Source organism: Argiope bruennichi, chromosome 2 (assembly GCF_947563725.1).
Source record: "Argiope bruennichi chromosome 2, qqArgBrue1.1, whole genome shotgun sequence".
Taxonomy (NCBI): domain Eukaryota; kingdom Metazoa; phylum Arthropoda; class Arachnida; order Araneae; family Araneidae; genus Argiope; species Argiope bruennichi.
The window spans coordinates 65,037,849-65,052,621 of NC_079152.1; the positions used below are offsets into that span (position 1 = coordinate 65,037,849).

The following is a 14,773-nucleotide window of genomic DNA, read 5'->3' on the forward strand; positions in this document are numbered from 1 at the left end:
TAAGTCATTAAAAATAGTGTTGAATGAAGTTCTGGTAAAATACTCTTCAACAATATACATCTACACCTTTATTGAAATGTTTACTGATTAGCTAGGCGGGTTTTTTTCCCCCATATTTTAAACAATGTAATTATTTCTAATTTCAAAAGAACTCATGGCCGTTTTAAACCTTTCTGGTCCCCTGAGATAATGCAAATCTCGAAACCCCCTTTTCCCTCCAAATTTCTTATTTGAAAATTTAATTTTTATTCAGCAATTTTAAGTAGTAAATTTTGAAAACTGAAGTCGCAAATCCCTTTCTAAAAAGTCCATTTCAATATTGTACAAATAAAAAAAGTGCACAGTCAAGACGTAAAATTAATTTTAAGTAAAATATCGAAAACGAAAGGAAACTTTCTATGACACTCTAAACAATATTGTAAAAGGAGGGAATATATTTTTTTAAACTGTAAAGCGCCAATTTTTTTAGAATTATAAAATAGCATAACGAATAACTTGTACATGATAATTAGGAATATTACTAGAATAAATTTGACTGCACGGCCCTCTGTTATTAAAAGAAAGTATAAAACTAATTACCTTTCTACAACTACTAAAAATTATCAAGAGCTGAGGGGCTCCTTGACAGTTGCCAACTTTACCTATTTAAAAATCTTGTTTTCTCCCTTTCCCGCACCAGATTAGAATTATTTAAATAATTTTTTTGGACTGTTGACATAACAGCTCCAGTATAGTAGATTCAAATCTCTTGGGGATTTAATTATATTTAATAGAAATGGCTTCAAAGGCATGTTTCGATATGCCCATTGATTCGGACGTTCTTAGGCGATTTTTTTCGTGAAAACAATGCACAACTTGCAGATATCTCACAATAAGCCCATAGCTTTCAGAAGTAATGTCGAGATCAATATAAGATTTTAAGAGCAAATGAATTTAGAACATTAGTTTCTTTATTAAAAAAAATAAAGCCAGACTTCTTTTATTGTATTGCAGAAGAAACTCTTGCTGTAACATTAAAGAAGTTTTTAAAGAGATGTTTTATTTCTTCCTAACTATATAAGTGAACATTCACTTCTATTTCTGTAATTTACTTCCATTCATAAAACATGAAATTTTGATTAAATCTTCAGTATATTTCCATTCTAGAAATTTGCAATCGTGTTATTAAAATAAAATGAATAATTTCCTATTAATATATTGCTAAATAAAAAAAACTGCATTATAATACTTATGTAACAGTTATAATCTTTTTTCTCAACATAAAGGAGGCTAAAAGTTTGGTGATATTGTATTGGATTTGAAGGAATATTTCACAGAGCATTAATTCTTTAATGCTACTATCCACAAAAAATAATTTAAATTATTTCTTAGATCACTTTTATATTTAAAATTTTTTACCAAAATGGCCTCTAACAAGAAATGTTCTAAATACTAAAAGTATAAAACTATTCTTATCATTTACGCAAAGAAATGCTTTTCCTTTTCTCCTAATGCAAATAACAAAACAACAAAATACAATTTGAAGATAAGGGATACAAAATGAAGAAAAGCAAAATAAACCCAGTTTGTAACACATGTAGTAGCAATTATTCGTAAAGGTTATTTAGTATTTAATGTATTTCTTTTAATATAAAATAACCTTTTATTTAATGTTAATATTTCCTGAAACATATGGTATATAAGCGAGTTTTAATTTTCATAATATACTCTAGAGAAATCATTTTAATTTGTATATAAATGTATATTATTTTCACTAAAATATACATTTAAGACTTTTAAAAGTTTGTTCTTAACAATCGCAGATTTATCAAATAAAACATATTCTTTAAGAAAAAAGGCTTACTTAATTCTAATTTTACAATGTCTCACAGAATCTTCATCTCTTTTTGAATAACTTTTTATTGATTTTATAAGCTTTCTGCAATGCAGAGGAAATTTTATTGCATACAGAAAACTCATGTATAGTTGCTATACTAAATCTGCGCTAGAAAATTACAATTATCTAATTTGTTTGTTTGGAAGAGTTAACAAATAAAATTTCAGATGGAGCTGTTAACTCTAAAATATGCTTTTTTAGAGAACGAACATTCTTCTTTCTCTTATATATATATTTCTTAACTTAAAAACACCTTTTGTGCAAATAAAAATACAGCTATTTTGTTCTCTAGTAACTCAACAATTCTTTGAATTCGGAAATATATATTTGACATTTGAGCTATGATTAGTAATGAGGTTAAATTAAAAGCGAGTGAAAGAATTAAATGAAATTTTCAGTTTTCAGATATTTATTACATAACATTCGGCTATCAACTTTATAAATAAAAACAATTAAAAATACAACTGACTGATAGCACTAAAAGGTTGCCACCTAAAACAAAATTGAGACATTCCATTGAAACCGAAACAGAATTGAATAAAAGAATTATCACGTTTTTGTGTACGAATAATACATATTTCTATAAATAGTTGCCATGAAATATTTACATATATATTATAAATATTAATTGTTAATATGTATAATGCATAAGAAATCTATGAATAATATTTTATAATTTATTTATACATTTAAAATTTAAATCTTTTTATTGCATATTAAATAATTCAACTTAATAAATGATATTAATTTTTATCAATTTATTAATTAGATGAAAACTGTAATATCGATATATTTTAATTAGTATTTTTAAAGTAATTAGTTTTCAAATTAGTATTACTATAACTACAAAATTATTTTACATATTTTTTTTCATCAGATCCTTTTATTATAGTTTATATAAATCCATTAATATATTTATCATTCCATTTTTGATATGTATGCTAAAGAAGTCAGACACTTTCTTATATCCTTTGTATCATCATATTCATTAATAATTCTAGAAATTCTTTGATCTAATTGGATATATTTTTTCTCCTTCTAAATTAATTTCTGTTCGGATAATTAAAAAATCACTATACCTTGCCTCGTCTTTTAAAGCCAGAACAAGAATTTTAAACTTTGGATGTGGTTTATCAAGGAGAGTCTGAAACTTATTGTGCCAGCCTTCTATTGCATTATTTGTTCGATATTGCTGCTTATAGCAATTCCACATGCTTGTAGACATGACTGAGTTGTCCAATCATTCTTTAGCAAAATAATCATAAAATTGTTGCAATTTTGATTGCAATGGGGATGTTTCTTGGGTGCACAACCAACCATCTTCAATATCATCTTCTGGTAAATGTGCTAAAGCTGCACACATGCGAACATGAAGGCGAATCTCGTCATTCTCTTTATATTCTTGGACTAGTCCAAGACTTTGAACTTGTCTCCATAAACACTGGTTAAAGTGAAAGTTACATCCTTATATTTTCACTGACGGAAAAGGCCTTTCTAGTTCTTTTAAAACGGTGGCTTCAAAATCCATAGTAATGGAGTGAGGATTCTATCCTGCATCTTTTAAAACAGTAAAGAGTTTTGAATAAGTTTCACTATTCTTTCTGGGAAGCAGAGAAAAGACTATTGGCACAATTGTTCGATCTTCCAGATTACTTTTTTGTCAAAACTGCATGAATGGTGTAGATTTGGCAAAATTGCATGCAACAACTTTTGAAGGTACCATCCATTAAGAAATGTTTACTATTTTTCAGCGTATTTCTTCCTTTAGAGCTGGCAAAAATTAAAATTCTATTGTCTGAATTCACATAGCATTCGCTAGCAAAAAATTGGAACCATCGTCCATGATGATATCATCATCCAAAATAATGTCTTGTGAATATTTTGGTTCTAATATTGCTCCCTGGTCTTTTTGTCTGATGCGATTCAATTGTCTCCTAAATGCAGATAGGGTTGGTATACTTACTGCATAATCGTGACCTTGATGAAATAAAGGACTCATTTCTTGCATGTAAATTTTCGAAATAGAATTTCCTTTCTCTCGAACGTGTTTTTTGATTGCATAATTTCTTTGTTATTTCTGTCGCCGTTACATCTGGTTTGCAGTTATGAGAAGAAACATGCAGAACTTTTCCATCTTTTGATTTCAGAGTGCCTCGACAATTGGACAATTTTTCTTTCATGCACAACCAACTACTAATGTTTTGTTTGTTGGTTCGATGTAATCTGTACCGATAGCCATCGAATATAGCAGAATCCTTATTCTTTGAAGTCTTTATAAGATCCAAGACCTCCATTTGAATATCGTTTAAATAATAAATATTTATCAGAACGCAATTTAGATAGCTAAAAATAGCGAGGTGCTCAAAAATAGAGAATAGCGCAAAAATGGAGAAATACTAGTCTTAACTGGTGTGGAACCAACAAAACAAGTGTTGACTGAAATATTTTAATACAGAAAAATGAGGAAAGCTGCCTTTACACTGACCAATCGCAAGAGTGTAGAACAGTAAAAAGATCAAATTTTAAGTCTAACATACATGAAAGAAAAAAAGAAGGGGAATAAACTTAAAAAACGAAATATTGTATGTAACTCAAGATTCCCCAGTGTTTAAGTTCCCGACACCCTAGACCAGAGGTTCCCAAACTTTTTTTTCTCGTGGACCACTTTCAATGTTTTACTATTTTCGGTAGACCCCCTGCTGTTACATTTCTACTGTATTCCCAAAAATCCTAAAAACTATCACCCTAAATTGGAGGTGCTAAAAAGAAGAAAAAAGCACATTTTCTTGTGTCCTATTTATTAAAATAATACTTGTGGTTATACAAAATTATAAACATTTATTATTACAAACCATCAACAATTGACAAAAAATCAACAATGAACTCTGAAATGTAAATCAACAATAAAAAAAAATAGTCATACTTTTAATGAGACGGATGTACTTGATGAATTGACAGCAAATTATCAATATTTGGCTTCAGTTTTGTAGAAGTAATCTCAAATCTCCCCGTTCTGTGATGTTCAATCAGCTCCTTTTTTTTTTTTTTTTTTTTTCTTTTTGTTAACAGGTTGGTAACGGCACTAAAACTTCTTTCGACAAGATATGACGAGGTAAACGCTATCGAAAATTTTCTCGCCATTTCCCATAGCCCAAGATATTTTTCTGGGATTTCTGCCTGCAGCCAAAAGGTTTAATAGCCTTTTTTTTAAATTTCACCTTCAGTTCCTCGTTGGTGCTGAGCTCAAGTAGCTCCTCTTGTAATGCCACATTCGCCTCTTCCGTTTCATCAAATGGGGTTATGATCCATGGTGGTATTTCCATCGTCAGAATATCTTCAAATCTATTTTTGAAGTCATCATGCAGGGTATTTAAATGTTGAGCGTATGTCTGAATATCCTCATCAAGACATTCTATCTGTGACAAGTGCGGAAACTGGTTAGAATTCGCGCCGACTAATATTTTGCTTCATTAATTTCAATTTACCAAGAAAAGCCGAAATTACACCCTTTGTTTTTATTAAATTAAGGCTGTTCCCTTGTAACTGCAAGTTAACGTCATTGAATTATGTTGATAGGTAAATCCAAGCCGAAAATTTTTCGTGGACCCCCACTTACAACTTGTGAACCCCTGTTTTCTTTTCACGTCTACGTGGACCCCCGTGTAGTCTCCTATGGACCCCTGGGGGTCCACCTGGACCACTTTGGGAACCTATGCCCTAGACGATGTAGTAAAAACATTTCTGCCCAGTTCAACTTTCAAAAGCACAACAGTCCCCTTATTTCAAAACTACACTGATTACAAATGAATTATCGTTACATCGATATACAGGTTCACTATCTAAGCAGTTGTAGGCTGAAATATGCGATAAATTTTAGATCGATGTTTTAGATAGAATTTTAATTATCTTTGAAAAATAAAAATTTATGGGGAAAAAAACGCAATTGAACAAACTAAGTTTTTAATTTACACTGCCGAATAAGGATTTTTTCTCCAGTATTCCCCAATTTTGCAGATCCCAAATTTATTCAATTTTTTTTTTTTTTTTTTTTTTTTTTTTAATTTGAGGAGTATTTTTTTTTTGTTGCTTTTTTTTTAACTAACCACTCTTTGTTAAGATATGCCATTTAATAAGACCCCTCAGGGGCTCACCTTCTTTAGGTGAGTACGGGTGTCCCAAGCCCGAGGTACCCAGGGATCTTTCCTTTTCTCAGGGGGTTTACCGTCTTTGGTAAATACGGGTGTCGCGCCCCCGGGTTACCCTAGCGATCCTTCTCTTATTTTTATTTTTCTAATTTCCATTTTTGTATCATTTGAATTGATATTTCATTTCTATTTATGTTGGATTTTGTTTGATATTTGAGTTTTACATTAAACCCATGTGTTGGCCGTGCATGGCGACCCGTTAGGGGCAAAGTGGGATCCTGGGGTCCCTTTGCGTTCTCTTTGGCCCATGCTGCTCCGTAAGTCGGGCGGCAGGAGTGAGCCCGCTCTTGTCAATCGGCTGGTGGTATATTTCTATGGGAACAAGGAAGTACTGCTCTAGGGTTAGGTCTGCAGTCTTTGTAGATATATATTCCGGTACCACCCCTAAGGTAAGTACCGAGGCTGGAGAAGCCCAGAGCCGGCAACTGCCTTCCTTTATTGGGCTCCATGGTGGGTGGGGGCGTACTGGAATGAACATCGCATAAAAATTATGGGTTCCCAAAACTTCGGTCCCGGCGGAGACATGCGTCCGTCAAACTCTCCTTTGGAGCACCATTTGCATTTTGATAAATTTTTCGTTATTAAAAAAATTGAAGGTAATCTTAAAACTGTTTCTCCTATTTTGATCCATAAGTCCATTTTGGGAATGATTGGTGAAGTTGAATCTATTAAAAAAACAAAAATTGGTGACATCCTAATTGAACTTAAATCCTTGGAACAAACACAATTATTAAAATCATTGAAATCGATTGGAGAACATGCAGTCACTGTCACTCCTCATAAATCTTTAAATAATTCTCGAGGTGTAATATCCGAATCTGAATTTCAATCAGACTCTGAAGAAGAAATTCTTGAATGCTTGCAGGATCAAAACATAACATCAGTAAAGAGAATATCTATTAAACGTGATAACCAGATAATTCCAACTAAACATCTAATACTGACTTTCAATATCCCTACACCTCCAAAATCTGTTCGTATAGCCTACATAAACTGCCCCGTTAAGAAATATATACCCAATCCATTAAGATGCTTTAAGTGCCAAAGATTCGGGCATTCTATGGCAGCCTGCCGCGGCAAAGAAACGTGTGGCCGTTGCTCGGAAATAGGGCACAACAGTAAATCCTGCTCCTCTATCCCGAAATGTATTAATTGCAAAGGTGACCATCCATCTTATACTCGGAAATGCCCTAGATGGGTCGAAGAAAAGGAAATTCAAACAATAAAAATCAATAAAAATATTTCTTTCGCCGAAGCACGAAAAATTGTAATTTCCAGGACACCGACTATTGGAGTGTCATATTCTTCTGCGGCCAAAACCTGCCCGTATTGTTCAAATAAAACAGCACCACAAACAGAAATATCATCTGATAATAACCCAATGCCTTCATCTAGGCAATATCCAGCTAATCACAATAGATCCAATGATCCTGGAAAAGAAATAATACAAAACAAAACTGGACCTCCAAATAGATCTAAAGTAAATGACCAAAAAAACCAAAAGGAAACTAACTTAGGAAATCTAAATGACAATAATGCCTTAAAAATACCACCCACTATTCAATTAAACAGTGGTAACATTACTCATAACAAAACATCTCGTATACCTACAACCAACAATAAAAAAGTAGAAACACCCAAAAGAACGTTAAAACTTTTCAAAGAAACAAAAGCTATGAGGAAGTCTCGAATACAGACAATGAAAAATAACTTGGACGGAAAAATAAGAGATTCCATTAAAAAACGTACACTTACTAAACAAGATTTTTTAAAACAATCAAGAATTGACGAAGATGACGATACTGATGATTTTAAAATTCACCCATCTGATGATGACGTGATGTTCACTGACGGGGTAGAAGAAACTTTAAATACATCAAAGAAAAAATAAGCTTTTATGGCACTTAAACTTATTTCGTGGAATTGCCGTGGTTTAAAGTCCCACTTTGATGATATTAAATCGCTTTTAAATAAATACCAGCCCATTTGCCTCGGATTACAGGAAACTTGTCTTTCTCCTGACGATGTTATTAAAATTAAATATTACAACATAATAAGGAAAGATTACACTCAAGGCGCAAGAGCTTCAGCTGGTGTAGCAATCCTAATCTCAAAAGATTTTCCCTTCATACAGATACCATTAAATGGCGAGATACAAGCATTGGCAATTCAGCTGCAGATTGATGTCCTTGTTACTGTTTGTTTTATTTACCTCCCACCTAATTATATTTGCACTCAACAGGAATTAGATGAATTAATAGATCAATTACCTGAACCGTTCTTTCTTCTTGGGGATCTCAACGGCCATAACCCAATATGGGGCAGTCCAGATATTAATATAAGAGGGAAACAAATAGAAACTCTAATTGATGACCACTGTATCTGTTTATTAAATAATAATAACCAAACATATTTTCATCAACCAACTCGGACGTTCCACACACTTGATTTAGCTCTTTGCTCCCCTTCTTTAGTCATCAAATGGAATTTCAATACAGAAGACGACCTGTATAACAGTGATCATTTCCCGATCATATTAAATTACATAGATGATGACATTAGGTATCCTGAAAGACCGAAGAAATTCATATTTCAGAAAGCAAACTGGACACTATTTTCACAACTTGCTACAATAACATTGGAAATGGTACAAGACTATAGCATAGAAGACGCAGTCGACAAAGTTACAAATTTAATTATTCAAGCAGCAGATATAACTATTCCTAAAACATCAGGGAAAACACCAAAAATATGGAAACCCTGGTGGAATGAAGAATGCCGAATTACTATGAAAGAACTAAAGAAAGCGTGGGGAAACTTTCGACGCTATCCGACCACATCTAACCTAATTGCTTTTAAATTGGCTGGTGCAAATTTTAGAAGAGTCAAACGCGTAAGTAAAAGGAAATCTTGGCAAAATTTCATTAACTCCATAAATAATCAAATATCATCAAAAAAGCTGTGGGACAAGATAAGAAAATTATCTGGTAGATATGATAGCCCAGTAGTATCCTTTTTGAATTACAATGGACAAGTCGTAACAGATATTAAAGAGATTGCGAACACATTAGGAGAAACTTTTGCTGCTGTTTCTAGTGCGAATTCATATTCGCCAGATTTTATTTTATTCAAGACAAATGAAGAGAGACAAGATATAAATTTTAATACCGTTACAGACGAAGAATATAATTCTGATTTTTACCTTAATGAACTCAAACGCGCTTTGAGTAGATCGCATGCTACTTCCGCTGGTCCTGATAAGATCCATCTCCTCATGCTCACTCATCTAACTGAGACGTCCATGCATAACCTTTTAATTTTATTTAACAGAATATGGAAAGAACATAAGTTCCCCAATTCTTGGAGAAGAGCCATGGTAATCCCTGTTTTAAAACCTGGGAAAGACGCTAAAACTCCTAGCAGTTATCGACCTATAGCTCTCACTAGCTGTCTCTGCAAGGTATTGGAAAGGATGGTAAATTCTAGACTTATACATGTTCTGGAAAAAAAGAAATGGTTGTCGCCTTTTCAATCTGGTTTCCGAGTCGGTAGAGGAACAGTGGATAGTATTTTACAACTAGAAACTTCTATACGAGAGGCCTTCGTTGGTAAAAAACACCTTGTTTCAATTCTGTTTGACATGGAGAAGACATATGATAAAACATGGCGATACGGAATTTTAAAAGACCTCTATGAAATTGGTTTTAGAGGCAATCTCCCAATTTTTATTAAGAACTTTTTAAAGACAAGAACGTTTCAAGTCCGAATAGGAAATATTTTATCTCGCAACTTTTATCAAGAGGAGGGTGTTCCTCAGGGTAGCGTTCTTAGTGTTATCCTATTCATTGTTAAAATAAATGGAGTCATGAAGCAATTACCAACGTGCGTGAAAGGCTCTCTTTTTGTAGATGATCTTGCAATTCACTGCTCCGGCACAGATATGGTCTATATTGAAAAGAAATTGCAAGAGGCGGTGAATAATATCAGTCAATGGAGCAGAGAAAATGGATTCCAGATTTCAACTCAAAAGACAAATGGCGTACATTTTTGCAGAAGACGTGGACTCCATTTGGATCCAAAAATTTTACTGAATGATTGCACAATTCCTATCGTAAAGGAAGCAAAATATTTAGGACTGATACTTGACTCTAAGCTGACTTTCAAATCTCATATAAATTACTTAAAAAGAAAGTGCATTCAATCTCTAAATCTTATCAAAATACTTTCGGGGACATCATATGGAGCCGAAAGCACTGCTATGATGAGAGTTTATAAAGCTCTTATACGCTCAAAACTCGATTATGGATGCGTTATTTATGACTCGGCTGCAAAATCTACCCTGAACGCTCTTGATACTATACATCATCAGGGCCTCCGGCTGTGTCTGGGAGCATTTAGAACATCCCCGATTCAAAGTATTTATGTAATGAGCAATGAACCTTCATTAGAGTTGAGACGGGAGAGGCTTACTCTGAATGCTTTTTTTAAAATTAAAAGCGATTCATCTCACCCGATGCATTATAAAGTCCTTAATCCTATATATGGGTCATTATTTGCGCTAAAGCGTTCGTTCATCCCTTCATTCGGCTTCAGAGTTGGGGACACTTTGAGGAATTTTAACATTACCGATTTTCCAATCTTGGAGAAAAATGATGAACTTCCACCTTGGGAGGAATTAAATATAAATTTTATTAATGAATTTGAACACTTGCCGAAATCAACAACACCTGAAATCATGTACAAAAATTTATTTCACGATCACAGAGATCGCTTTTCAAACTATGAGCCTGTGTTTACTGATGGCTCTAAAAATGAAGATCATGTTGGAGCAGCAGTTGTGATAGGAGATGTTACTATATCGGAAAGATTACACCAGTTTTGCTCAGTATTTACCTCAGAGATATATGGTATATATTTAGCTTTACTTAAACTGAATTATTTCAGAGGGAAATTTATTTTATATACAGATTCAAAAAGTGCAATCGATGCTCTGAGGAATGTCAATCCTCTTAGTCATCCTCTAGTTCTTAAATGTGCAGAAATGTACAAATATTTAACCAATAAAGGTCTGTATATTGCTTTTTGTTGGATTCCTGGCCATGTGGGTATTGTAGGTAATGAGGTAGCTGACAAGTCATCTAAAACGGCTACGCTCACGGTGAAAAACTTTGTCCCACTGAAAGATTCTTTACAAGCTGTTAGGAATTTGATCAATAAAAAATGGCAAAGAAATTGGGACGAGCAGCTCACAAATAAATTACACGCGTTTTGGCCTTTTATCGGTCGCATTAACACATCTAATTTAAGCAGGAATCAAGATGTAATATTGACTCGCCTTAGAATCGGTCATATAAAACTTACGCACAAGCACTTGCTTTGTTCAGAGCCTGCACCTATTTGCTCTCATTGTCAATGCATTCTTTCAGTGCGGCATATTTTAATAGAGTGTCAAAATTTTAATACATATAGACTCAACCGATTTGGAACAAATAACGTTACCTTAAGCCAACTGATTGGAGAAAATCCCCATCCAAACCTTTTTAAGTTCCTTAGAGATGTAAATATTTATAATCTCATTTAAGTTCTTTTCTTTAAACTTTAAAATTTCTTTTTACTGAACTGGTTATTATCACATAAAATATGAAGAATGTACATATCTAGTGTTTGGCGCAGTTTAGTCAAATATGGCTCTTGCGCCATAAAACGCAACTCAACCAACCAACCATTTAATAAGACTCGTCATATTTAAATACTTCTTTATCTAACTAGAATAATATGTTAAATTACCTGCATATGAATTTTGTAATTAATATTTATCATAAGTTTTCTTTATAAGCTTCTTATGCATTCTATTTTCAAAATTTGCGTCATCATTTAAAAAATAAGAGAATACAGCATTTCAAAATTACCTAAATTTATAACAATGTCACAAAAGACAAAAGAAATCACACTGAGAATATTTTTAAATAGTATTCAGTATATTGCAATATTATAAAAATAAAATAAATAGTAAATTCGGAATAAGTTTAAAAAATATAACAATGTCACAAAAGACAAAAGAAATCACACTGAGAATATTTTTAAATAGTATTCAGTATATTGCAATATTATAAAAATAAAATAAATAGTAAATTCGGAATAAGTTTAAAAAATAGAAAAAAAAATGCTTTCTTACGTATTATTATTCCATTTTCAGTTGATCCATTAAAATATCTCTAATTCTATTTTTAATTCATAAAATAAAATAAGGACTATTTTAGGAGCTTAAATAACAAACTACCTGATAACATACGCACACACATAAAGGAGGGGGAGAGGGAATGGAAAAAATTTATTTTAATACGGAAGCATATCTCCAAATTTTTCGTTTAAAATTATTCAAAAACTAAAGTGTAGAATATTCAGACTTTAATCTAAAAGTTTTAATTATCAAAATAAGATTTTCTTCCAAGAATAAAAATGAATGATATATATGCGTCTATCATTCTATTTAAAATATTGACCATTGTACGTAGTATATTTGGGAGAAAAAATATGCAATTCAATGCATTTAAAAACATTAATACAAAAAAAATGTTATCTCTTACGTAAATTATCTTAAAATTTTAAAAACATTGATTTTATTGGTTTATCAGTCTTTGCGTATTTTTATTCCGTAAAAAGAATACAGATCTTAGATAGCGTGTATGTTTAATAGCCAGATCTTCGGTTTATATTTACGTATGAAAAGATAAAGTTTTCACATAAACGAGAATACTACATTTTTAAATATAAGATGTATTTTTATTATATCAGGCTTGTTAAATTATTTATTTCATGTGTATATGAATTATTTATTTGATGATTACCAGAAATTCAAAAGCTTTAAACAGATTTAATTTCAAATAGTAGGAAATTTATCAACTGTTAAATTCTCTTATTGACTATGTGCTATTAATTAGCTGAAATGCACATTTAAATGATCCACTTATCTTAAAACAATGGGAATCGTTTGTGATGGTAATAGTTAAGTTCAGGTGTAATTTTTTTAGAATGGAATTTCTATTTCCGATTTTTTTAATGTTTATTGATTTTCATTTCATGAGAACTATATTTAGCATACTTTGACTGTGAATGAATAATGCAGAGAATTGATATGATTTCCAAGTAAAAACTATCTTTTACTATAAATTTTTAGAAAGTTGTCACGGAAAAAAAGTCAATATTTCTCTTAATTTTTGATTAATTAAAAATTCAAAAAATCACTTTTCTACCCTCGAAAGTATATATTTGCCAAATTTTATTGGCAGTGTGTACAGAGCTAGCATATACACATAGAGACAAAAGTTTTTTTCCTTGTGTTTAAGCATCAAAATTTAGTTAAAATACCAATACATTTTCTCGCCAAATACTCTTGCCAACAGATAAAGTATGTTTTAGCAAACCTAGATTAATCACTCCCTACACCCTTGTTTTCACAGAACTACGCATGATTTATTGGCCGGGACAGTTCTAGGTAGGGGTACCTTTTGGCGATTTGGCGCCAAATTTTTCTCGCCAAAGCCAGCGGACGCAGTAATCTTCAGAATTGTGTTCAGAGATTTTTTTCTGAAGATTACAGCGTCCATTACAGCGGAGAAAAATTTGTCATGAAGTATACAAAAAGAACTATTTATAAAAATTAAAAATAATTAGTATAAAAAGTATCATAAAAATTAAAAATTAACGTTTCTCATTAATATTTACAGAAAATAAAAATAATTAAAAATTGCACAATTTGAACAGTGTTAAATTTTAAAAAATGCACAAAAATAAAAATACAATTTTTTTCAACTCACCCGTTGTAACTATGTGAATTTCGTGGGTATGGCAGCTATTACTCCTTTTCAATTTCTTTGTTAGGCAGGTACACTTTTATGATTGATTCAAAGAACTGCCGGGTAGTCGATTTAACCCCGGAGCGGTGACACCGCCTCCAAATGTATTCTGCTAAATAGCCGTCCATACCGTCTTTCACTCTTCTCATTCCTTTCAGAGATCTCTTGCATGCTGCCCAAGTCCCCTAGATTGAATTCGTGTGGGCACCTGTATCCGGGTCCTTAAATGTAAGACTATGATTGACTGTCAGGTGCACAAATCCCTCTTCTGAGAGACAATCGTACGACTTCCAGCAGTCAGACATTACTGTGGAACCCGGAATAACCCATTCTTTCAGTATCGAAAGCAAAGTTTCACTTGTTCGATCCTGTACCACAGTCATAAAACATTTGTTCGAATACCTTTCAACACCCCCAAAAACCCATGCACCCTCAACCATCTTTCCCTTATTAAACTTTCGTTTCCAAAATTTTGATTCGTCAATCTCAACAATTTTACCCGGCCCCCCAACTGTAACACTTTCATTCACAAGCATACAAACACATACCTCCCTACAAAAACTCATCCAGTCTGTCGTTGTTTGCCTTGCGATATCGGCCTCTTCCGTAATAAATGAATGGGTACAACCCTTAACCCACATGGCCGTCGCCAATAAAATCGTCGACAGATCCATCCTAGAATTTGCAAACCATGAATTAGCCCGAATACTTAATTTGCAATAATGCCCTTGCCTTCTACAAACCCAAGTAACACCATCTCCCCGATCTTTCCGTTCTGTTAAAATCATATCCTGCCCGCATTGAGCACACTTCCGTCCATCAGCAATTAAACCCAT

The 14,773-nt window shown here is 32.6% G+C and overlaps 1 protein-coding gene across 1 annotated transcript; it reads right to left on the reverse strand.

Annotated features, from left to right (window-relative positions):
• Window positions 1-14,122: 14,122 nt before the first annotated feature.
• On the reverse strand, window positions 14,123-14,773 carry LOC129962206 (uncharacterized). Its single transcript, XM_056075946.1, has one exon. It carries the CDS (start codon window positions 14,771-14,773, stop codon window positions 14,123-14,125), a length of 651 nt encoding a protein of 216 aa, XP_055931921.1.

What these genes read in the sequence shown, in the direction of transcription:
- LOC129962206 (XM_056075946.1), bottom strand. Translation starts at nt 14,773, where the DNA reads ATGGGTTTAATTGCTGATGGACGGAAGTGTGCTCAATGCGGGCAGGAT.